General features: G+C 38.8%; 5 protein-coding genes across 7 annotated transcripts in view; 2 read left to right on the top strand and 3 right to left on the bottom strand.

Annotated features, from left to right (window-relative positions):
* Positions 1–8,351, top strand: part of LOC128251696 (circadian clock-controlled protein daywake) — a 36,662-nt gene extending 28,311 nt beyond the window's left edge. Inside the window, exons 2-5 of the mRNA XM_052978800.1 lie at positions 7,040–7,137; positions 7,346–7,592; positions 7,650–7,783; positions 7,839–8,351. Coding sequence (XP_052834760.1) covers positions 7,053–7,137; positions 7,346–7,592; positions 7,650–7,783; positions 7,839–8,149 — 777 coding nt within the window. The 5' untranslated portion in view covers positions 7,040–7,052 and the 3' untranslated portion in view covers positions 8,150–8,351. The remainder of the gene's footprint in view (positions 1–7,039; positions 7,138–7,345; positions 7,593–7,649; positions 7,784–7,838) is intronic.
* Positions 3,259–4,697, bottom strand: LOC128251697 (uncharacterized). Its single transcript, XM_052978801.1, has 2 exons — positions 4,538–4,697; positions 3,259–4,151 (listed from the first exon to the last, which is right to left on the bottom strand). Exons 1-2 carry the CDS (start codon positions 4,547–4,549, stop codon positions 3,456–3,458), a joined length of 708 nt encoding a protein of 235 aa, XP_052834761.1. The 5' UTR covers positions 4,550–4,697; the 3' UTR covers positions 3,259–3,455.
* A 410-nt stretch (positions 8,352–8,761) lies between the features above and the next one.
* LOC128251987 (uncharacterized) lies at positions 8,762–19,189 on the top strand. The gene is made up of 9 exons (XM_052979292.1): positions 8,762–9,039; positions 9,097–9,346; positions 9,557–9,690; positions 9,757–10,115; positions 17,162–17,252; positions 17,518–17,610; positions 17,673–17,829; positions 18,385–18,518; positions 18,579–19,189. Exons 1-9 carry the CDS (start codon positions 8,913–8,915, stop codon positions 18,929–18,931), a joined length of 1,698 nt encoding a protein of 565 aa, XP_052835252.1. The 5' UTR covers positions 8,762–8,912; the 3' UTR covers positions 18,932–19,189.
* On the bottom strand, positions 10,280–15,163 carry LOC128257466 (fibrillin-1). Of its 3 annotated transcripts, XM_052988505.1 has the most exons (6): positions 15,031–15,163; positions 14,803–14,969; positions 13,783–14,417; positions 13,191–13,487; positions 10,457–12,715; positions 10,280–10,394 (listed from the first exon to the last, which is right to left on the bottom strand). In XM_052988505.1, the coding sequence occupies exons 1-6, from the start codon at positions 15,130–15,132 to the stop codon at positions 10,339–10,341; spliced, it is 3,516 nt and encodes a 1,171-aa protein (XP_052844465.1). In that variant the 5' UTR covers positions 15,133–15,163; the 3' UTR covers positions 10,280–10,338. The 3 variants fall into 3 exon arrangements, with proteins under 3 accessions (XP_052844465.1, XP_052844447.1, XP_052844455.1); XM_052988487.1 differs by lacking the exons at positions 13,191–13,487; positions 13,783–14,417; positions 14,803–14,969; positions 15,031–15,163 and adding an exon at positions 12,812–12,874; XM_052988495.1 differs by lacking the exons at positions 13,191–13,487; positions 13,783–14,417; positions 14,803–14,969; positions 15,031–15,163 and adding an exon at positions 12,812–12,851 and having other exon boundaries at positions 10,457–12,616.
* LOC128257484 (carbonic anhydrase 2) lies at positions 19,184–23,126 on the bottom strand. Its single transcript, XM_052988517.1, has 6 exons — positions 22,924–23,126; positions 20,880–20,992; positions 20,729–20,819; positions 20,140–20,408; positions 19,924–20,074; positions 19,184–19,653 (listed from the first exon to the last, which is right to left on the bottom strand). The coding sequence occupies exons 1-6, from the start codon at positions 22,976–22,978 to the stop codon at positions 19,397–19,399; spliced, it is 936 nt and encodes a 311-aa protein (XP_052844477.1). The 5' UTR covers positions 22,979–23,126; the 3' UTR covers positions 19,184–19,396.
* Between the last annotated feature and the right edge of the window lie 860 nt (positions 23,127–23,986).

Genomic DNA, 23,986 nt, shown 5'->3' with positions numbered 1-23,986 from the left:
TTGACCGAACTTGAGACAGAGACTTCCATGGGAGTTCTCTCTGTGCTTTGGCGAGCTTTTCTTCTCCGGCGCCACGAAATGGCCAAGAATGTCTTAATAAGAAGAAAATAAAATTGATTAAAAACTCTTAATGGCTGTTTTAACACATAGTTTACATTTTTGACCAAACAAAAAAATGTAATGTTTTAGAAAATAGGAATACAAGCTATGGCACATTTTTCCAAATTTTCCGATTAGCAGAAATTATACAATTTTTAGAAAAATATCTGTTATTGTCGAATTAATTTTTTAATGTCATAAGCCAGCATAAATGCCTTTAAAAAAAACTTTAAATTTTGCACGTTAACAGTGCACTAAAAAGAAAAGAAACATTTATAACATCAATAAAAGTTTTGTTTTTAAAGCTTAAGCTCCACTCAAAAAAATACACCAAATATTTCGATTTTGTTGCCTTAGCAGTTTTAAGTTTTCTTCTGAGCCATAGTAAAACAAATTGAATCACCCACTTGTTATCATTAAATACCAGACAACAACTTGATAAATTTAACGAATTTACCAAATTACTTTCGAAACCAGGGCGAAACTCTTACTCTAACCCCGGCCTTCTAGGCGCTATGGCAACTAGCCCCATTGGGATGTGGCCATCCACGGACAATTAATCAAAACTGTGAGGCCCATAAATTTTTAAAAATGAGGCTAAGTCGTCAGGGCGTATGGCTAATGAATGAACGAGCCGACAAAGTGAAATGAAGTGTTGCGAATTTGGCCAGTAAATACCAATCCTCCCAAGCTAAGCAGTTGGGTGTTTCCCTTGGACATGAACTTCATATTGTTTTCTGTGATTTTATTGCATCACTTACAACAGTACAAATCTTTTTAGTATTTAAAAAGCTACGAATAAATATTAGAAACACCCAAATGGCATACAGACCACCCAGCAGACACATAAAGAATTGACATGTATTTCTTTTTAGTACAACAGTGCGTATGCTTGATGCCTGGCAATGTTATTTTACGACGGAATCAGAACCAGGCAACGTGTCACCTTTCAGTGTGTGAAGTGCACTCAACACCTTCGCCTGCGTTTTTCTGCAGCCTTTCGTACTGGCCTTGTGGTAGACATTCCGTTGGAACTTATGACACACGACAGCAGCACTCCGTTATTGCTGAAAACAACATGGACAAGGCAGAAATGCAACCCGCAGCGGGATGGTGATAGTTCAACGAAAACTGGTTAGACACTGCACCACATACTAGACCAGGAAACCGTCAACGATTGTCTGCCCCCCATTTCCCCCCTCTATATTTATATATACCTCCTTTAAGTGCCGCCCATGACGCAGGGCAGTTTCCAGTCTTCAAGTGCGTGCGGTTGTTATTTAGCTTGTCGGTCTTTTTTTCTGAATATATCACATTAAAGACTTGTTTCTGTGCGGCTTTTGTTCATGTGAAGCGGACTGGGGGGCAAATGGGCGTGCACCTGAACTTGTGCGCATGCGTAGACGCACAGGCACGATCAAGGTCGAAAGAGTATGCGAAAATAACATAAAAATGTCACATGCATTTGTAATACTCTTTAGGAATAATTACAAAACAAAAAATAAAATTAATTTTAAATTTTCATTATCTTTTATTTAATATTTTGTAATCCATTTAAAAGCAATTTTAAATTCCACACATTTTTTTATTAATTTTTCAAAACATATTTTCAGACTCTTAAATGTAAAAGCCATTTTTTATCCAGTTTTCAACATTAATTATATTTCAAGCCTTGCCTTGTCGAAAATCTTCGATTTAAGATGCTACACTAGCATTCGCATAACTTACTTTTTGCCAACCTTAAAAATTGTTTCAGGCAACAAAAGCAGTCAATCCCACACTTATTACTGGGTGTCTCCTTAGCTTCTGCGGAAAAATATGTAGTAAATGTAGTAAATGCAGCAGCTGTTCACAAGTCAGGCATAACAAAGCAGACAATTTTTCAGGAAATTCTTGAGTCATGCCAACGCCCCAGCAGCAGCAGACCAGTTTCGCAGTTTTGCTCTGCAAAATTATATAAATGCAGAAAAAATACAAATAAATCCAAACTTATAGTGTGTGTCTGTGCATTGCTTTATAAGAGGTGCAGTCTGGACTTGATTCTTCGTTGGTGCTGCCAGCCAAACGTTTTACATTTTTGACTCTTGGCTAACTCGAACAGTGGTAAACAAATTATATGCTTTGTTTTATTAGTTGCACAATAAAATTTGTATATGTTCTCCAATAAAAACATAAACATATTTTTAAAAACTATCTTTATAAAAATCAATCAAGATCAAAATCTGAAAAAAATATTTTCTGGCACAATGAAATGTAAAGTATAAAATAATAAGATTTTATACTTATAAGATTCCACTGTTTTGATGCATTGTTAACCAAAATTTGATCACCAAACTTAATTAAATCAAAGATAATCCATATTCAATTATATTACTTAATTAAAACCTCATTAGAGCTAACGAACAGATAAGTACCTCAGTGATTTAACCTCTCTGCCTGTCGATTGTTCCGAGGGTGACTTCCAATTATCCAACAGGCCTCAAACCACTGCTGCCTAGTACTCGTAAGCCCCACACCCCACGCCCAAATCACAAAGACAAAGGCAGTGGTTCCAGCACCCAGCACATTGCCTTATGGCCAACTGGTCGTTGGTGGCAGTGCATTTGAAAGTGGTTTGGGGCCAGCACATTGCATAAGTGCACCAAATTCCAGTCAACGGCAAATCCACTTTGGTTTTCTAGCTGAATCGGCCACAGTGTTTTGGTTTTGCTCGATCATTCTGTGTTGACGTAATGGCCTAACGATTATTGGCCACTTGCTGGGCTCTTTGGCTTTACCTCAATCGGCTTGATTTTGCTACAATTTTAGCTGCTGGGCGGCTTAATTGAAGCGGAACCTGGTTGTTGGCTAAATTTGTAGATATTTGAAATACTTCTGAGCACTAAAAAGAATTTGGGAGGCAAACTGACCAATAAGATAATAATCAAGAATCAATTTCCAGTATTTAACTACACAAGTAATATTAAATAAAAATTTTAAAAAATAAGAAGCTGCTATTAAACTTTAAGAAAATATCAATAGTCATTTGACTTGGGCCCTGAACGTGAACGTTTTTGTTAAATTTAATATTCTGTTTCAATTTTGTTTGGTTTTAGAATTAAGGCGCGAGTGCTGAGAAATCTTTTAATTATGAAACACTTTTTTTTTCTCTGTAAACGCTTCAGGTTTAGAAACTCGATTTATTACACACATACAAGAACATATATAAACAGTGTACATTAATAGATATATGTGGGTTGTGCGGAGTGACTGATTTTTTTGGCAGTAACAAGTTGACATTGTCCTCGGACACTTCAGTCGCTGACTCTCTGGCCCAACTCAAAGGTTATCCCCCTCCCCCCATCCAAAGGTCCATCCTACTTCCGGCCCGTGTAGTCGATGCTGTAGGATCCCGTGTAGAGGTTCAGATTCCGAAGGGACGGATGGTGTTGCTCGGGCAATCCCCTGTAAGGTTGCTGCTGCTGGGGATTGTAGTAGTTCTGGGCGGGAGGCTGGTAGTAGCGGGGCTGCGGTGCCGGGGGATTGTAGTACTGGGGCGTGGGGTTGTAGTAGGGTCGCTGGGGGGCGGGCTGCTGGGGGGGCGGGGCATAGGCCTGCTGCTGGCCACGCCCAAAGTCGTTCAAACTGAATTTACTGGCCGGCGACAGTGGGCGATTAAACTTCTGATCCTTGTAGTACACGGCTGGATCCTCGCGATATTGACCATCGTCCAACTCATTGGGTCCCAGGGGATAGGGATTGCTGTTGGTCAGCGTTGGAGGTGGCACATTGATGTGGCTGCCAGCGGGCTCAAAGCCACGCTTACTGGCTCCGTACTCGATCTCCCGCACCTTGCCCTGGTCATCCACATAGCCGTACTTTCCGTAGACCTCGCCATTGGCATACTTGGTCTCGATCTTGAAGCTCTTATCCGCCGCCTCGTATCCATACGTATAGGATCCATCGTCGTTGTGCTTGTCGATCTGCTTGAGAATCGGCACTGGAGTGGTATAGTCCTGATGTTGCGCATACGCACCGAGGGCCGCCAGCAGCAGAAGCGGCAAATTCAAAGGCTACAGAATAAAAACAAAAAGTTAAGCTAAATAAAATCATTTGCATATTTTATCGAATACTCCAGACACATACACCCAGCCGTAAAAGCTGCAATTACATATGAACTTTACTTTGCTTTTATTGCTTTACTTTCGGGTAAATACCTTAATTAGTTGTTAAGCTTAACACTGCGCAAACATTCACTCAAGGACATGGTTGACTTATAAACCAGCAATTAAGATACTTTTGTATCATAGTAACTGATCTGATCGAACCACAGCAAACCGGTTGGCTAAATTGCATTCTAAAAATTCACTGCGCAAATACTGAAAACACATTTTCATATTGATTTTGATATAAAGTCTTTTTGGGATGCCACACTCTCAACGACCTTGCTGCATCTTACCAATTTCATCATTCTACCAAGTTTAGAAGCAACAATCAATGTCGAGCCGTTTTCACCAATCTCTGAATAAGTAATGCACTGCCAAAATGGAATATACGCTCTGCACTTGCACTCGAGACTCTGCGAATCGAAACGACAAACTCAAAAGAAAATCAGGGCGTGCAACGCTTTTATACCACAGGCAACATTTCGCAAATGCGGGCCAAGAGGGGTGAAAAAAAAACTATGGCAGAAAATAAAGCTTGGCTCTGAAGTCGGGCCGAAGTCTCTGGATCCGGCGATCAGCTGCGATCAGAGACCGAAAACGTAGGACCGAGACCCGAGCTCCCGATCCGAGAACCGATTCGATCCGATTCGACTTGGCTTGGCTTGGAATGCAGCATAGAAATCGAAAGCGGTCGGCGGCAGCCAGCTGGGCGTGAGTACATGAACGCTGTACCCACTCACTCACTACTGGTAATACAAGTGGACCGACGAGAAGCAATTTCCAATCAGGTTGTTAACGTCGTCTACTCGAATTCTTGGCCAGCAATTTATGCTTCCAGACCGCACCACTCACGCATACGCAATGAGATCAGAGAACGAGCAGTGATGAGAACTAGGTACTTATTCTCTTTATTACTTTAAGTAGGTACATTATTTTATTAATTCGAATACGTATTTTCTCAGAAACTTTAGTGTTTCAAACTGAAATCGATTTAAGATATGTGTAAAATTTAAATTTAACGATTAACCTTTTATATATTTATTATTTCTTTTTATGTCATTTCTTCTTACCCTTATAAATGATATAAGCAGTACCCTTGCCATCACTAAAAACCACAGTACTGAAAAGAACAAAATGCCAATATAAAAGGTGCGGAAGCGTTGCACTTGTTAGGCATTCCAATTATGCAAGACAATTTCCCCCTTTACCTGCTAATCGATTGCACTAACCTGACCAGACACCTTGCTCTCAGCTAACAACAATTTGCAACCACAACAAGCAATTTAACTGCGGATTTGGTCATTTCTCCTAGGCTGTCAAAATTCACACTTGAGGTAAGGAAAAGAAAGAAATACAAAAACTTAAATGCTGGCATACTGACCTAGCCAATGCTTTGGCTAAGAAAACTGGTTGTTGTTTTTACGTCAAAAACATGCAAAATTAGGCAATGATTTTGTTTTTAATTTTCTTATATTTTTGTAGAAGCTAATATAGTTTCGACTTTCAGGAGGGAAGCAGAGATAATAAACTTGATATTTAGATATATACATAAATAAAATGCGTCACATTTTTATTCCATTAAAAAATAATAACAAAAACAATTTAAATCTGTTCAAATATGTTATGTATTCATCAGAATAGCAGGTCTAATCTTAAATAAAAGTAGACAAACATTCAAGATCATTAACACACTGGCCAAACAACAATAAATATAATTGTCCACCTACATTGGATTCTTTAATTTATTCCAACGTTTTTGGGGAATTTGGGCTTTGTGACGTTTTTCCATATTTAATCACATAATTGTACACAGACAAAAATAACGGACAAGAAAAATTAAAAATGCATAGATCACTAAAAATACAATCATAAAAGTCAAACTTCCGTAACTTGAACTTCCAAACTCGAAAAATCTATAAATTAACTAGTTTAATTGGCAATAACTTAGGCGTACATAATCACTTCATTAAATAATTTATGTTTAAGCTAGGAATTTAAATTCATGGTAATTTAATTCTAAGCGAATTGGCATTTAATTTAATATGACTTATTTTTTTTTATTTTATTCTTGGTGTCGGTAACCACACAGTAGACACAATAGACAATATCAAATAGACTTAAAACCACGAGTTCGTTAACCCAAGAGCCGCAAACCTTGGTCATGGTTGCATGCGGATAAATACATTCGGTTAGCTTCTTTTCTTCACTTAAGTATGCATCTATGTAAAAGTAATTTGCCAAAGTAACATTCACAAAAATACATGCCTTAAAGGAGATCTATAAAGCCACATAAATCCGTCAACTTTAGGTTTACAGTCGCCACAGTGAGCCGACATTTTTAAATGGTCTGGTAGAACCAGTTCAGCTCTAGCGAAAGTGAGATAATCGCTGTCTAGAATATATAGATAAGTATCTATATATAAGCATATAAATGCATATATGACACTTCTCTTTCTTACAACCGAAAGTAGAGTCGGTGCCGAGGCAAAGGCTAAGTAATAATGTCAAGTTTAATGCATTTTTGGGCTAGGGTATCGTATCAGATGACTCGAATGATGTGGGCACCCTGTACGACCACAACAAGTCTAATGCGGACAAACTCGTTTACTTACTAATTGTTCCGAAAACAGAGTAGGAATAAATAAACTAAATATATAAAACAGCAAAACAAAGAAATGATTTTAAAAGTTGTACATTTAAGATGATGATTTCGAATAAAATTACCAGACACCGGTCAGAATCGTCATTTAAATCGGAGCATTCGAAGCAAGCAGTTATAGTCATCAATTTTGGAGTAAAATCTTCGAAATGCTTACCAAAGTAGTAAAGTTTCTGAGCCTTTTTGTCTTTTTCCTGGCAACATCAGTGGCGGCTAAATATCTTGCCGAAAAACGTGAGAAATTGCTAGTTTAAGTAGCAAGAAATTGCTGCTAAGTACCAAAAAGTGTTTAAAATAATAAAATTTTGCGATGACTTAAGTTTGAATGTCCTTGAAATGATTTTTAAATTTGAAGGACTTTGAAATATTTAAATAATTATAGCAAATGTATTATATAAAGATTAGGAAACCTTGAACTGATTTTCTAAAATATTTCTTTCAGCCGACTTTCTCACTCCGTGTGTTGTGGGCGATGCTGGCTTTAACAAATGCCTGACCAGCAACTTTCAGACTTTCTTCCGCCAGTGGAAGGATGGAATTCCTGGGAACAATGCAGTGGGATCCTTTGACCCACTCTACATCAAGCGAGTGAAATTCGCGCAGGATGCCAGCAGGGCTATAGCCATTAATGCTGATCTGAAGGAGGTCTACGTCGCAGGGGCCGGCCAAGCGGTGGTCTTAGAAGCCAGGTAAGGACCTCCGTATGTCTTTTGTCCCATTTTTTGTTATTTTCATAAACTCCTCAGTTGGGATCCCAATCACTATGTGGCCAAGGCTTTGATCACTGTTCCCAAGCTGCGTTTCAATTTCGAGTACAAAGTCAAAGGACATGTAGTGGCGCTGAATCTCAACGGACATGGCAATGGTTACTTTGAAGCTGGTAAGCAATCTTTAGTATATCATTGAACTTTTTTCTAAGACGCAATTCAATCCAGAAAATGCACTGATATATCTGGAATTGGCCGTCAAACCGCAAGCCACAGCGGAGGGAAGTTTTGCAAATGTGCAGAGCGTTAAAGTCAATTTCCGCGAGATCAAGCAATTCCGCATCAAGCTCGAAAATCTCTTTGGTGGCAACAAGGACCTGGAGGATACAGCCAATACTCTTTTCAACGAAAACTGGCGCGATTTTTACGAGGTTCTACGTCCGGCCGTGGAGCAAACTGTTAGCGGAGTTCTGCTGGATCGATTCAAGAAGACGTTTGCCTACGTGCCAGCCACTTACTTGATTAAAGACTTCCATTAAAACTCACACAGCAATTTCCTACTCTCAAAATAATTTTAATTATATTTTTGTGATCTATCTTCATACCAATATTCATTAGGAAAAATATGTAAAATATATTGTGGGTTGTGAAAAACATTATTTAAATATTCGGAGTTGTGGACTCCCCAAGCCCCACTAAATAAATTGAAACAAAGTGAAGAAAAGGTTGAAACAAGTTTAATATATTTGTGAAATGAATCTTTATGTCTTTAACATTTAAAAAGAAAATCTAAATAGTTTTCTAACACCACGATTTGTTTAATCACACTGAACAGCTAAATAAAATTAACCAATTGAAGTGATTATTTGCATAAAATTTTAATTATTTATTTTTAATAGTTTTGTCAACCAAACATGTATTTTTTTCTTATAGGGTTAAAAAAAAGAAATTTTTTTCTCTGCATAACAAAGACAAAGAATAATTTGTACATATATTCGCATATTAATTCAGGAAATGGGTGAAATAAAATGTAATTAAATTTAAAAAAAAACTGAGAACCACTTGGCCCCGGCATCATTAAGTGGTTGTAATTCGTTACCATGTTGAGAGTTCGGATCTCGGATCTTGGCGAGTGAGAATAAAACGCCGGCTCACAGCCAGCCGCCGGCTAGTCGGTTCCTAAGCGTGACACAGTTTGATGTGCCTAAGCAGCGGCTGTCGCAATCGCAGATACAGATAATAGTTACTTATTTGCTTAGATACTTAACTACTTAATTACTAGACACTCGATAGTACGGCATCATGAGGAGCACGCGCCATGGCCGCAGATCGCTCGGCATTTGGAGTGGATTAATTGCAATCTTGTGCCTAAACGAGATCGCCTTGGACATCGAGTTAGTCTCAGCCGTTGCCTACTACACCGAGAAGCGTGAGTTAATCCCTGAATCCCAAAATCCTTTCTCAGTAAAACCAAATAAATTCCCAGCTGCCTTTTTGCCATCATGTCGGATCTACGAGCCCGGCTTTACAAAATGTTCTACGAATAGCATACAGAAGCTTCTCGATCAGCTTAATATTGGAATACCGGAGGTGGTCGAGCGTTTCGGTCCCTTTGATCCCATGCGAGTGAGGGATATAGTGTTCAAGCAGGACAACAATGAAGTAGCCACCATCCGGGCCAATCTTACTGAGCTGGTGGTCAAGGGTTTTTCCAAGACACAGGTCAAGGAGAGTCGGTAATTATAAAATAAATTGAAATAACACAAATAAAACAACAGGGTTTTAATCTAAATTAAAAAGAGCAAACCTGCATTTTAAACGGCATTTAAATGTTGAATCTTGCTGCGCAATTAAAAATATTAAAAATGTTTTATAAATTTAATAATCATTATATTATAAACTACGAACTCTGCTATAATTATAACTATTTTGAATGTTGCCTGCAGTGTTAGTAAAAAAGACTTTGGCTGGCAGACTAAAATATTCCTACCCAAAATGAGACTGGATGGCAAGTATGAAATGGCTGGTCGAATACTTCTCATACCTCTTAGTGGCTCTGGCAAAATATTCATCGAAATTGGTAAATTAACTTTTAAATTTAAATAATAATACAATGATAACCAACGTGTAATGTGTCTTCCCACAGATGATCTTGACATTTTGTTGCTAACAAAAACTCGTCTGTATGAAAAGGGCGGTTTCACCTTCGACAATGTAACCGCAGTGCGGGCTCAACTTAACTTGACCAAGGTTCGCACCTACCTGGATAACTTATTCAACGGACGCAGCAAGGAGGTCGAGCGCAGTACAAATCAATTCTTTAACGATAATTGGCGCGATTTCTATGAGGCCCTTAAACCGCTTATCGTTGAGACGGTTGAAAATATCCTCTACGATGTAATGGGTACGGTTTTTCACCTAATACCAGCCAACTTTTTCGTAGAGGACATACCAACGCCCCAGCAACTATATGGTCCCAAAAAAGCAGATGTTACAAAGAATAGTTGAGTGATGCAAGTTGACGTTCATTAGAATTCTTTTTAAGATTAAAATTTAGAAATGGCAGTAAGAAACTGGAAATTAAAAGTAATTGGAAAGCAATCGACTAGTTTAACTTTTACCTTTCTGATTTTCCTGAAATAAATCCCAATACATTTTCCGAAAAGCTCTCAATTTCATTTCTACGCTTTATTAAATAATGAGAATATTGCTGGTTTTTAGTCAAAAATCAGGCTCGAATTATGTCCGCCATTTTTGCAGAGAAGTATACGCCGAATTTCTTTTCTGTAAAAAAAGAATAATGGTTGATATATTTTAAGAAATACTTGTTATAAATTATATTATACCGTTCTCGTCCACTCGATAAGAATGCTTCTTAAAAATATGCATCATGAGCATGGCAATCACAATCGCCAATACCAAGGCGACCACTGCAATGGTAACAAATATCCACTTTAAGTGCTTAATCTGTTTTTTCTTATATTTAGATGATTCCAGGGCCTCGGATGAATCCCAAGATGGGCAATGATAACCATCACTTGGACTTTCGCCATCGAAACAGGCGCATATCCCTGGTGCTTCACAGTATCCGTTGATGCACTCAGGCTCACAAATTGGGAGGCAGGATAGCCTTCGATTGTCGATCCTATCTCTGTGCAGTTTATAGTTATCCTCACACGTACATATTCCGTCCAAGCAGGTTCCATTCTGGCAAGACTGATGGCAGTCCGTATCAACAAGCTTTTCATTCTCAGGCAAACAGCTTCCAGTTTGCCCATCAAAAATAAAGCCGTCATCACACTTGCAAATACCTGGAGATATGCATTTGCCATTCCGACATGAACTGGGACAGTGAAGCTCGCAATTACCATCTACCGACTTTTTAAACCCGTCGAGACACTGACACTGCCCAGGCAACTTACATAATCCATTTTGACATCCCTTCTTACAGGTTGGAATACAAGTCTCGTTACCCGCATGGGCATATCCCTCATTGCATGAACATATTCCGGGAGCGGAACAGAGTCCGTTCTCACATCCACCTTCGCAAACTGGAATGCATTTGTTTTCAATATCCATTTCATATCCTTCATTGCAAGAACATTTATCAGGTGAAATACAGAATCCGTTCTCACATCCACCTTCGCAAACTGGAATGCATTTGTTTTCAATATCCATTTCATATCCTTCATTGCACGAACATTTATCAGGTGAAATACAGAATCCGTTCTCACATCCACCTTTGCAAATCGGAGTACATTTGTTGCCATTATTCATCTCGTATCCTTCATTGCAGGAACATTTATCAGGTGAAATACAGAATCCGTTCTCACATCCACCTTCGCAAACTGGAATGCATTTGTTTTCAATATCCATTTCATATCCTTCATTGCACGAACATTTATCAGGTGAAATACAGAATCCGTTCTCACATCCACCTTTGCAAATCGGAGTACATTTGTCGCCAGTATTCATCTCGTATCCTTCATTGCAGGAACACTTATCAGGTGAAATACAGAATCCGTTCTCACATCCACCTTCGCAAACTGGAATACATTTGTTCTCAATATCCATCTGATATCCTTCATTGCAAGAACATTTATCAGGTGAAATACAGAATCCGTTCTCACATCCACCTTTGCAATTCGGAGTACATTTGTTTTCAATATCCATTTCATATCCTTCATTGCACAAACATTTATCAGGTGAAATACAGAATCCGTTCTCACATCCACCTTTGCCATTATTCATCTCGTATCCTTCATTGCAGGAACACTTATCAGGTGAAATACAGAATCCGTTCTCACATCCACCTTCGCAAACTGGAATACATTTGTTCTCAATATCCATCTGATATCCTTCATTGCAGGAACACTTATCAGGTGAAATACAGAATCCGTTCTCACATCCACCTTCGCAAACTGGAATACATTTGTTTTCAATATCCATTTCATATCCTTTATTGCACGAACATTTATCAGGTGAAATACAGAATCCGTTCTCACATCCACCTTTGCAAATCGGAGTACATTTTTTTTCAATATCCATTTCATATCCTTCATTGCACGAACATTTATCAGGTGAAATACAGAATCCGTTCTCACATCCACCTTCGCAAACTGGAATACATTTGTTCTCAATATCCATCTGATATCCTTCATTGCAAGAACATTTATCAGGTGAAATACAGAATCCGTTCTCACATCCACCTTTGCAATTCGGAGTACATTTGTTTTCAATATCCATTTCATATCCTTCATTGCACAAACATTTATCAGGTGAAATACAGAATCCGTTCTCACATCCACCTTTGCAAATCGGAGTACATTTATTGCCATTATTCATCTCGTATCCTTCATTGCAGGAACACTTATCAGGTGAAATACAGAATCCGTTCTCACATCCACCTTCGCAAACTGGAATACATTTGTTCTCAATATCCATCTGATATCCTTCATTGCAAGAACATTTATCAGGTGAAATACAGAATCCGTTCTCACATCCACCTTCGCAAACTGGAAGACATTTGTTTTCAATATCCATTTCATATCCTTTATTGCACGAACATTTATCAGGTGAAATACAGAATCCGTTCTCACATCCACCTTTGCAAAGTGGAGTACATTTGTTCTCAATATCCTTGATATCCTTCATTGCAGGAACATTATCAGGTGAAATACAGAATCCGTTCTCACATCCACCTTTGCAAATCGGAGTACATTTGTTGCCAGTATTCATCTCGTATCCTTCATTGCAGGAACACTTTTAGGTGAAATACAGAATCCGTTTCACATCCACCTTTGCAAATCGGAGCACACTTGTCGCCATTTCATCTCGTCCTTCATTGCAGAACACTTATCAGGTGAAAACAGAATCCGTTCTCCATCCACCTTCGCAAACGGAATACATTTGTTTCAATATCCATCTTTCCTTCATTGCACGAACATTTATCAGGTGAAATACAGAATCCGTTCTCACATCCACCTTTGCAAATCGGAGTACATTTGTTTTAATATCCATTTCATATCCTTCATTGCACGAACATTTATCAGGTGAAACAGAATCCGTTCTCACATCCACCTTTGCAAATCGGAGTACATTTTTTTTCAATATCCATTTCATATCCTTCATTGCACGAACATTTATCAGGTGAAATACAGAATCCGTTCTCACATCCACCTTTGCAAATCGGAGTACATTTGTTGCCATTATTCATCTCGTATCCTTCATTGCAGGAACACTTTTCAGGTGAAATACAGAATCCGTTCTCACATCCACCTTTGCAAATCGGAGTACATTTGTTTTCAATATCCATTTCATATCCTTCATTGCACGAACATTTATCAGGTGAAATACAGAATCCGTTCTCACATCCACCTTTGCAAATCGGAGTACATTTGTTATTTGTTGCCATTATTTATCTTGTATCCTTCATTGCAGGAGCACTTGTCAGGTGAAGCACAGAAACCGTTCTTACACTCCGTCTTGCAAACTGGTTTACAACTATTATTCGTATCTTTGGTGTATCCATTATTGCAAGAACAGTTTCCCGGCGAGGCACAATATCCATTCTTGCACCCAACGGCGCAAACTGGGACACACTTTTTCCCTGACTTGGCATATCCCTTGTTGCAGGAACACTCACCGGGAGCCGCGCAGAATCCGTTCTCACATCCATCCTCGCAAACAGGAGAGCAGACGCCGTCCAGCTTGGAGTGCCCTGGGTGGCAGGAGCACACATCCGGCGCCACGCAGTCGCCGTTTTTGCAGCCCGATGGACAAACGGCCAGACAGACATTTGGGCTGATTGGCGTATAACCCGGACGGCACTCACAGACGTCCGGCTTCGTACACTTTGCATTCACGCATCCCCCCTCGCAGATGGGGCTGCAGTTCTTATCGGCATCTTTCTGAAAGAATTTATTGCACTCACAGACTTCGGGAGCTCGGCAAACTCCGTTTTTGCAACCATTTTTACAAACGGGCTGGCAGGCGAAGGTTTTCGAGTTCGGTTTTAGAACATAGCCGGAATTGCAATCACATCGGTTGGGCGCCGCACAGAATCCATTGAATCGCTGGCAGTTATCCTCGCAGGTGGGCTGGCACACCTGGGTGGTGGCATTCAGCGTGTATCCTTTGTTGCAGCTGCACCTGTTGGGCGAAGTGCAAGTGCCATTGGGGCAGCCACCGGCACATTGGGGCACACAGTTGCCGGTCTTGCTATCCAGCTGGTAGCCCCCGTTACAGACACAGCGGCCAGGGGCTAGGCATTCTCCATGATTGCAGCCCTTGCAATAGGATACACAGCTGTTGGGAATGAACGATATAATAAATTGTTATAAACAACATTGAAAAACATTCAGAAAATTTTAAAGTATGGGATTACTTTTCTTTCTTGGCTCAGCGGAGCTTTGAGTAAAGATTACAGTTTCATAATTGTCATTAATCAGCAGTAAAGTCTTATCAAAATATACAACAAAATATTTATTAAGTGATTTTAATATGAGCAGCTTGGAGGGGGAAACAATTATTTAGTTCTACATCCGGTTGTTTTCTCTTAATTAAGCAACATTTGTTGTTAATAATGTGACAAAGCTGATGCTAATTGTTTTTACATTTTTAAAGATTGAAGGACTGAACTGCCACCGATGAATAAAAATTAAAAACTTAGAATTATGCAAATATTACCTACCGGTTTGATTTAATACGGTTTAAGTTCACATAGCCCACATTGCAGGTACACTCATTTGGTTTTGTGCATTTGCCATTCGAGCAGGCGTTTTTACAAATTGGCACACAATTGAGTTTGGTAGTGCCTAATTTTCTGTAGCCCCTGCAGCATTGCTTTAGTTTGCCTTGCTAATGTTATAAGTACATATATTGGATAAAAACAAAAATATAGCTTTAATAATTGTCTTACAATGTGTTTTCCATGGAAATGTCTATTATACGGGACTTCACAAATCTGAGCCGCTACAAATCCGGTGAGCAGAGAATATATAACTAATTTACAGATCCACATATTCGCTTAAAATATTCAACTGACTCTGAACCATTTCGAAATGTAACTAAGAGGCATCCGCAAAAATAAGTCCCCAAACGCCTTTTACTCGTATACCCCTTACACTCACATATGCATAATACAGTCAAGCTTCCATAGCTAGAATCACAATCTGTCGCTAAAATTCGAAGTAAAGCATGATTTAGCATTCGAACTGTAAAAAAATACAACACTTAAAGTTATAAAAATATAATAATAAGAACTATTAGAAACGTGTAGCAATGGGTTTGCTAACGGAACAACCACCGTAGTTCGTCTGAAGTACTTATCAAAGGAACTCAATTCCAAGCTCGCATGGTACTGAGGCGTAGAATACGGGGGACGACGGAGAGGCACTTCATCTTATCACGATTCGAGGAGTACGTTCTCTAAGCATGTTGTATAGTGGGGATCAGAACTCTGAGAGGCTTTAAGTATTTGATAGTAGAAAACTCCAAAAAAACTAAAATTTTTTATTTAATTTAATGTATGCCTTGAATAAAGCAATTATAGAACTAATGAGTTACCGACACAACACAACTTTTATGACTGTTTTTTTTTTCCGTGTCATTACTCCCAGTTTTTCTTAGTTTGTGGTTTAAAAAGAGAGATAGCGCAATATAAATATTGCTAGTTAGGCAAAAGGCCAAGAGAGGCTTTATTTATTTAATTAATTTTTAAAAATAATGCAATTCTGAAGGCTTATTCCTACAAAATCACAGCTGCAGCCTTATCAGCGGATTTGAAGCTCTCAGTAGGGAGAACGTATTAATTAGATTTGAAACATGCCTGGAAAAATATATGCAAATAAGACATATTTAAAATATAATTATTAGAGTTTAAAAGAGTTTATTGCAGAGGTCCTTTCTTCCGCTCTGAAAGACTTATTTTATAGATTAATATTCAAATGCAGGAAAAATTCCTTTCCCGTACCACCGAGTGTCATTCTAAAAAAACCTCCGCTTAAAAAGACTTATCAGTCAATTGCATAATTTTATATTCAGTTTGTGTTCGAGTATTGAACAAACTATAGTATCAGCAAATTTAAATGTTTTAATTTGGTAGTTATTAAAAAAAACAAAAAACATTTTTAAAATGTGTAAGCTTTCAAAATCAAAAGTCATAACCTTATCTCCGGAAATAAAACGTCTCTCATCAATTGAAATGCCCTATCGACTTAAGACCATGACATCATTGAGAATGCGATTGTTAGAGTCTTATTGTTTACAGTAGCCCAGTCCAAAGTTGTAATAATTTTATTAGCTTTTTGATAAACAAAACAAGATGCTGCCGCCAGTCCATTTAATGTTTTTATTATGGCAGCTACATTTTTTTATTTCACCTCACTTCGAGCAATTAAGTTTGTCCAGATCGAAGCAGAGCTAAATGATATGAGTATTTGTGCAAACATTGCTTTTGTTGCTGCCGTAGTTGTCAGCCTGTTTTCCAGCTAGATATTCAATTAACTTACCGGTTCGGTGGCAAGGTAAAGTCGCTACAGTTTCAGAGTCGCATAACAACAGCAATAACAGTAGCTACACGGCAACCAAAGTCGTAGATTAAGACTAGTTCGCAATACAAAATTGAAACGAGTACTTTCTTCCATATCAACTTATTTTATTCAGCTTTTTATTGTTTACTTTATGATCTTATTTTTCAAAAACAAATCTAGTTGACAATATCAATATTACAAAAATAGTTCATACATTTTTGTTCTGTGCCTGTATCGTACTCTCGTGCAATAAATATGGAATAAATTTGATTTCGCATTGCGGGTAAATAAAAATGGCTCGATTCTGGTATTACCCAGAGGTTTCAGTCTCAATTCATCAATTGCAGCCTAGTCATCAGCATGGGCTATAAATAGTCCAGATAAAATCCAGCACCGCTCCGAGTTGTATCTCATTCGTAAATCGCGCGCCTTAAACTCGATTAGGCGACTCTCCTGATTGAAACTGTGATTCAGGCTGTGACAGTGACAGTGAAAGTGACTAGGTGTCAACAGTGACAACAACTTGCCACCATGTACATAATTGGATTACTAATGCTGCTTCATGCCGGCCTCAAGGGAGTCCAGTGCGTTGCTTTCTACACGGAAAAGCGTAAGACGATTATTATTTGATACATTAGAAATGGACTCTGAAAAATAAAAGAGAAAACAAACCCACCAAAATGACTTAGTTTCAAAAATAGCAAATAGAACATATTAGTTTTAGAAAAACACACAAGCGAAACACATTTCGCTTAGGTATTCTCTGATTAAAAAGCATTATGAACATAGAGAGTGTTATAAATTTAATCAACCTTATCAGTTTCAGTTTTGTTTGCTTGTACCACAAGGATAATACGAATATTCTTCTTTTGCAGCCTCCTATATTGAATCGTGCCGAATTTATGAACCGGAGTTCACCAAGTGCTCAACACGCTCTATACAGGCTTTTATGAACCAGCTAGTCAAAGGTGAGATATCATTATATGAAGTAACTTAAATCTAAGACATTTTAATAAGTAATTTCTTTTAGGAGTACCCGAGCTAGATGAATCCTTTGGCCCCATCGACCCAATGCGACAGGATCAACTGGTCTTCAAGCAGGACAACAGCGATGTGGCCACCATTTCGGCAAATCTCACCGATATGCTGATCAGCGGCTTTGGCAAAATGGTGATCAAGGAGAGCAAGTGAGTATCGATTTTCCCCAGCTGTCAAGAGCAATCAAAAGCTGATCGCTTGAGGTCGTTGAGCTTTCATAGGCGAACATCTTTCTGGGGTTTTCCCAAATATATGGTTTACCTAAATTAATATATATTGCTAATACTTGTATACTCGGATCAGTTAAAAGCGTGATAAAACAATTAAAAACATCTAGTTTGCATTAATCGCTTGCGTCATAAAACAATTAAAAACATCTAGTTTGTATTACTCGCTTGATAAGTTGCACTCAAGAGATCTGCGGATATAAAAATCAAGCTTTGAAATTTTATAACTATTATATTCATTAAGCAAGATTGAGTGATATAAAATAATTATAGATTTATCGCTCAAAAAGATAAACCATTCCACAAAAAAAAAAAACGTTGCTTATATATTTAAAAAAATATATTACTCAAATTACTCAAAATATAAATATCTAACAAAGCGAATTCCAATTTGGAAAAAATTTAAAATTGTTTGAGAAAATGTAATATATATATATAAAATTGTTTATGTTATTTAAATGATTTTTATTTATCCAGAGTCAGCAAGAAAGACTTCAGTTGGCTGACGAAGATTTACCTGCCCAAGATGCGAATGGATGGCCATTACAAAATGTTGGGGCGCATTTTGCTGGTTCCCCTGCAGGGGGCCGGAAAAATCGTCATGGAAATTGGTAATTACAAGCGATTATTGCAAATATATAACAAGTAACCGGACTAATTGCAATTGACAGATGACCTGGACATACTAATGAGCACCAAGACCCGCCTGCACGAGAAGGGCGGCTTCACCTTCTATAATGTGACTTCTGTGAAGGTAAAACTGGAGGTCGGCAAAGTGCGGACCAAAATGGACAACTTGTTTAATGGGCAGAGTAAAGAGGTGGAGAAAAGCACCAATCAGTTCTTTAACGACAATTGGCAGGATGTGTTCGAGGCACTACGTCCACTGGTGGACGAAACCGTGGAACGAACTCTACTGGATCTTCTCCACAAGACATTTTCCCTGTTTCCAGCTAGCTTCTTTGTGGAGGACATACCCACCTCCTTGACTTTGTATGGTCGCAAATCGCACATGATTGCGTAGGCGGTGATAAAAATAGATTTTCAGATTGTCTTTCGAAATCTTTACCTTTGTTAAATCATTTTAGCCTTTTATTAATTTAAGTTTTATTTTTGTGGGTAAAAATCCAATTCAAATTTCATATAAATTTGTTAGGTAACCAAAATATTTGTGTAATTCAGTTTTTTAGTGGCTAATTTTAGATACAAAATTCACTACAAAATGAAATAAAAAATTTGATAAGGTGGATTTTGTTTCTATCCACTATTAAATCGCATTATATTTTTAAAATATTTTATTTTGCTCCAATTCAAGCACAAGACTCCTTTGCAGACATTTAAGGAATTAAGTTTTCTTGATTCTAGAACGTTTCTATGTGTGAATGGTTAGACTAAATGTTAGTGTAACTTAATAAATGCTTAATTTAGAGGTATCCTAATATGGGATGACACAGTGCTTCACATCCGGCTGCCAGTTTGAGTCGATAGATCAGTAGAACCAGTCGTACTTGAGATAGTCGCCATCGTGCTTCAGGGCTGTGATCGGGGTGTGACGCACGTGACCGGTGCGGGCGAAGATCCTGCGGTTGCCCACCGGCTGCAGGGTCCTGAAATTGTCCACCAGCGCTCCATCCTGCGTGTCCGACAGCTGGCGGAAGCGGGAGATTTGTTTGGGCGATATCGGGATGGGATCGGGGAACAGAATCCAGGTGACGGCCTCCGAACAAGGTGGCGTGGTAAGGGAACCTGTGTGAATTTCAAATATAATATTTAGTTGAGTGACATCACAGATATACATCTATTGTAGACATCAATTCGATGTCAGTTAATCAGTGCTTATTTATTATCTTTCGAAACCCTCACTGAATTTTAATTGGAAGTCGGCGCTCCCCTCGAGAATTACACTTAGAAAATGATTAAAGCCTTAATAATAATGAAACGATATATTACAACATATGTTAAAATTTAAAAAGACTCCGGCTTATAAACATTCCTATCTAAGTCTTGGGTACCTACCCTTATAGGTGTAAAACTTGTCCACATCCACGCCAGCAATCAGCGAGGAGAGCGAGAAGGTGACGTTGAGGGTGGCCTCCTCGTTGGCATCGGCAATCAAATGCAAATGCCGGTTAATGGTCACCAGACCCGGACCCTCATCCTCGTCGAGCTGTGGGCACAACACAAATGGGCTTATAAATCATTCGAAACGAGCAAACGCCCAGATCTACTCACATTGAAGAAGAATCCCAGGACGGCGGCACCGTCTGGATGATTCAGAGCCTCGCCAATGGTGGCGTACTTCTTGTTGCGGTGCACAATGTGCATCTCCATGGTGTAGCGGATGTCGTTGATGACGTGCTCGGATCCCCTGTTGTTCTTGTCGCCCCAGTGGAAGTGCAGGCCCTCCAGCTCAAACTCACCGGGCAGCTTGGCGCCCCGAACATAGGGCAGAAAATCCTCGCCCACCTCAGTCACATTGACCTTGGGTATGTTGATGGAAACTGCAAGGGATGAAATCAATGAGCACTCATCTTTCACTGAGAAATACCATTACATAGCAATATTAATATGAAAAAATGTTGTTTGTTGATTTAACTTTGTTTAATAGTTAACACATACTAATACAGTACGAACTCAGGAGATGTTATTTGTCATTTGAAAACATTGCTTTTAAGTTTATGAAACTAAACTATATAATTTATTATTTTATGCCAACATTTTTAATTAAGCTCCAAAAGTAAAAGATTGCGCTTAAAACTTCACAACTTCACTCATAAAGGTCTTTTTATTCTGTGCTTTAAGTATCCCCTCAAACTCTTACCCGTGTGTCCGTTGTTGATCATTTTAAGAGGATAGGGCAGGAGGTTGTGATAGCCAATCATGTCCACCGCCGGCATGTGAACGGGTATCGTCTAAAAATGGGACAAATAGTTATGGTCCTCATTAACTGGGCTCAAAGTTCAGACTCTTACCCGGCTGGTGGTGATGGCAATGGGGGATTGGGTCTTCCCCGCACAATGACCATGGTGGCGGGCCCAGCGGCGCTGATTGGGCTCTGAGTAGCCGAAGACATGACCGCTGACAGCTGAAAAAGGTTGTTAATAAGAGGTTTCGTGAAAAAGGTTGAGACGTTAAATAACACAATATAAGTTTCCCCCCCCAAGCAAATAGCATTTAAGCGTAAAGCGTGCATTTACATTTAGTATGCTCATTAAGCGATTCGTTTCATAATAGAACTTGACTGACTTGAAATATCTTTGTTAAATCGTGAAACAGATTATTTCAAAAATGGAATCATACTTAGATTTAGAACAGTTTAATTAAGTTAATAAGACGGAAAATCGATAATCCCGTTGAAATAGGCCAGATGGCATTCTGCAATAAAGCCGCTATCAATTTGCCGCTGGAATGTTCGCTTAGTCCTTAACCGGACAAAATGATTAAAGTGTTTCCCCACTTGCAGACACCCTGTCACCCACCCACAATCAGCGATCTTGGATCCACGATTGATGAGTGATCACGTGCCCGTGCTATTCACCCCCGCACTTGACCTTCTCCCGATTTTCCGGGGCTATCTCTGACATATACGAGCACTTGTGAATTACGGCATAACAAATGGGGGCTGCGAACAATTATTTAAGGGGTCTCTTTCTTTTTTTAGTCAATGGCTGGACAAATAAATAACTAACTGGGTAAACAGGCTTCTCGGGAAAGCTCCGGAGAGTGCGAACGTCAAGGGCACGTTCGGGCCAATAATTAGATACCGCCGCGATTGATATTGATAGAGATCCAGATAATAACGCGAGCAAACAGTTTTCATTATTTTTCACAGCTATTGAAAGCTTGGCAGCAAATTCCATGGAATCTTTTGCAAGGCGAAAGGAAATACTTATTTAAAGGCTAATTTGCATGTGATTGGTGATAATTTCAGTTTGAAGAGCTCGCTGCGAATTAACATATCATATGACACAGTTTTCCATTGTGTGGGGGATAGTCTACACAAGTGCTCGATAAAGCACATTGTTTGCCGATTGATGAACTAATTTAATTAAGTATTTATGTGTAATAATATATATATAATATATACTATTATTGACATCAGACACGGCTATCAAAGACTTAGATAATAAATAAGTTAAAATTAATATTATTTGTCAGGTATAGCCATTTGATATTATGTCATCAAATTTGTATATTATAAACATATTACTATGCCTTTTGCTATTTGCATTGGTTTGTTGTAATCGAGTCAGTCAAGGAAATTTAAATTCGTTTAAGCACGAAGTAATTAATAAAATAAATAATTATGTCACAGTCTTAAAGTGTAGATTACAGATGTTCATTTGTAAATAATGTCTGTTGAGCTCCCCACTTTGAAAGGTTATAAGTGTTAATGTCTAATAAAAACAGATAACCCTAACAACTTCCCGTCAAGTCCAGCAATACATCTAAATCAATCGGTGGCCAATAAAATGTATTAATTGACAGTTTCAAGTGGAATAAACACCATTAAACTGGTCAAAATTAGTTTCGTGAAGTGTGTACTTATGACTGCTAATGCCAAGATCCCCCCCAATATCAGGTATTGGCCTTTCGTAATAGATACGAGCAGTCACACGCGTTTCAAGAAGAACTGGCGGCACAAAGAAAACAATATGTCACTTGTGTCAAACCAAGCCTGCGCATATTTTAAATTAATAAAAAAAAGTCACAATTTGATATTTAAAAGTTTAAGTCTTATATCATGAAATACCAAAATATTCATGAAATTATTATTAAATGTAATGTTGTTGTAAAATGTCAAAATATGGAAGCAGTATAGACAAAGAATTTGCAGCTTTATGGACTAAAAATACCAGGGGGTATGACTACCCTTGGACATGTACTCAGAATTCACGCGAATAGATATCGATTTATGGCTATTTTTGTTTTGATTCACATTGTTTTCTAGCCAAGTTTGAACCTTGACGAACTCTAATGAGTCACAGGACTACGAAAAAAATGGCAGGTAATTACCTTGCGACCAGCAGATCAGTAAAAACGAAGCCTCGAAGAAAGCGGCCAACTTCATGGTGGATTGCTTAACGATCGATGTTTCAATTATTAACTCCTGACGAGCGGCTATAGCACCTTCCGATCGGGTGACGGATTCTAGACTGCGCGGACGTTTCGCTGGCGGAGCACCTTCACAACTTCCTCAGCGGGCAGTCAACGAACTACTTGAAAATTCGAAAGCTGAAATCCCCGCCCGAAGCGCGTGCACCGCTCACACAGATAGGTACCCATACTAACGAAAAAGAGTCGCGCGAACAGCCGACGATCGATCGATCGATGGGATTTCGGTGGTGGGTGGGGGGATGGAGGATCGGTACATAGTGCACAACCACCCCACTAAGTCGCCCGCTTAGCGAAATTGAGTTACTAGTTGGGAAAAGCTAGCCTGCCGCTGCACCACCCTGCGTATGCTTAACGCACAACACCCGGCGTATACTTAACGTCACGGAAACTCAATGGCACCGCCTAGCCCAAAAATATAAAAGGGCGTCATTATGTCGATCAATGTGAGCCAAAATCAAAGGGTAAAACTCGTCATAATTCGCACCTAATGCCGCCTTCGATCATTTATGATAATATTTTGTTTTGCATACAATTTACCGATTTATTTGTTTGTTTTCGGCCAGTCAGTTGGCGTTACTAAGCCAACGAGTCGCGACAACGTCACGCCGAAAGTCGCTAATTAAAAGCGGAGTCCTCAAAAAAAATAATAACGCAGCGATCGAACGCTGCCGAGGCGAATCGGAATATTCATTGAGCGATTTTCGCACGTTTTACAGTTTCGGGCCGGGGAATTCGGAGCGATTTTCAGTTGTTTTTTAACCAGATCTCTGGCGTTTTTGTGCGTTCTGTAACGTTGTCATTTTTCATTACACATGTATAGGCAGTTCGTGATCCACATGTGGGAATATGGCAGTTGCAAATATATAGAGGGCATTCTGATATCTATTTATATCTTTATGGTGGGTTTGAGCAGACACACGAACTTAAATATTAGCAATTGAATTGTCCAGACACCACACAT

This window comes from Drosophila gunungcola, chromosome 3R (assembly GCF_025200985.1).
Source record: "Drosophila gunungcola strain Sukarami chromosome 3R, Dgunungcola_SK_2, whole genome shotgun sequence".
Lineage (NCBI taxonomy): Eukaryota > Metazoa > Arthropoda > Insecta > Diptera > Drosophilidae > Drosophila > Drosophila gunungcola.
Note: the sequence above shows the minus strand (reverse complement) of the source record. Positions and strands in the feature narration are given on the sequence as shown.

What these genes read in the sequence shown, in the direction of transcription:
- LOC128257466 (XM_052988505.1), bottom strand. Translation starts at nt 15,132, where the DNA reads ATGTGGATCTGTAAATTAGTTATATATTCTCTGCTCACCGGATTTGTA. An exon ending in AACCGTATTAAATCAAACCG is followed by an intron (nt 14,418 to 14,802) that starts GTAGGTAATATT and finishes CATTCCCAACAG; the next exon opens with CTGTGTATCCTATTGCAAGG. An exon ending in TTATCGAGTGGACGAGAACG is followed by an intron (nt 10,395 to 10,456) that starts GTATAATATAAT and finishes CTTTTTTTACAG; the next exon opens with AAAAGAAATTCGGCGTATAC.
- LOC128257484 (XM_052988517.1), bottom strand. Translation starts at nt 22,978, where the DNA reads ATGAAGTTGGCCGCTTTCTTCGAGGCTTCGTTTTTACTGATCTGCTGG. An exon ending in ACTGATCTGCTGGTCGCAAG is followed by an intron (nt 20,993 to 22,923) that starts GTAATTACCTGC and finishes AACCTTTTTCAG; the next exon opens with CTGTCAGCGGTCATGTCTTC. An exon ending in CAAGTTTTACACCTATAAGG is followed by an intron (nt 19,654 to 19,923) that starts GTAGGTACCCAA and finishes AAATTCACACAG; the next exon opens with GTTCCCTTACCACGCCACCT.
- LOC128251987 (XM_052979292.1), top strand. Translation starts at nt 8,913, where the DNA reads ATGAGGAGCACGCGCCATGGCCGCAGATCGCTCGGCATTTGGAGTGGA. An exon ending in ACACAGGTCAAGGAGAGTCG is followed by an intron (nt 9,347 to 9,556) that starts GTAATTATAAAA and finishes TGTTGCCTGCAG; the next exon opens with TGTTAGTAAAAAAGACTTTG. An exon ending in TGCTTTCTACACGGAAAAGC is followed by an intron (nt 17,253 to 17,517) that starts GTAAGACGATTA and finishes CTTCTTTTGCAG; the next exon opens with CCTCCTATATTGAATCGTGC.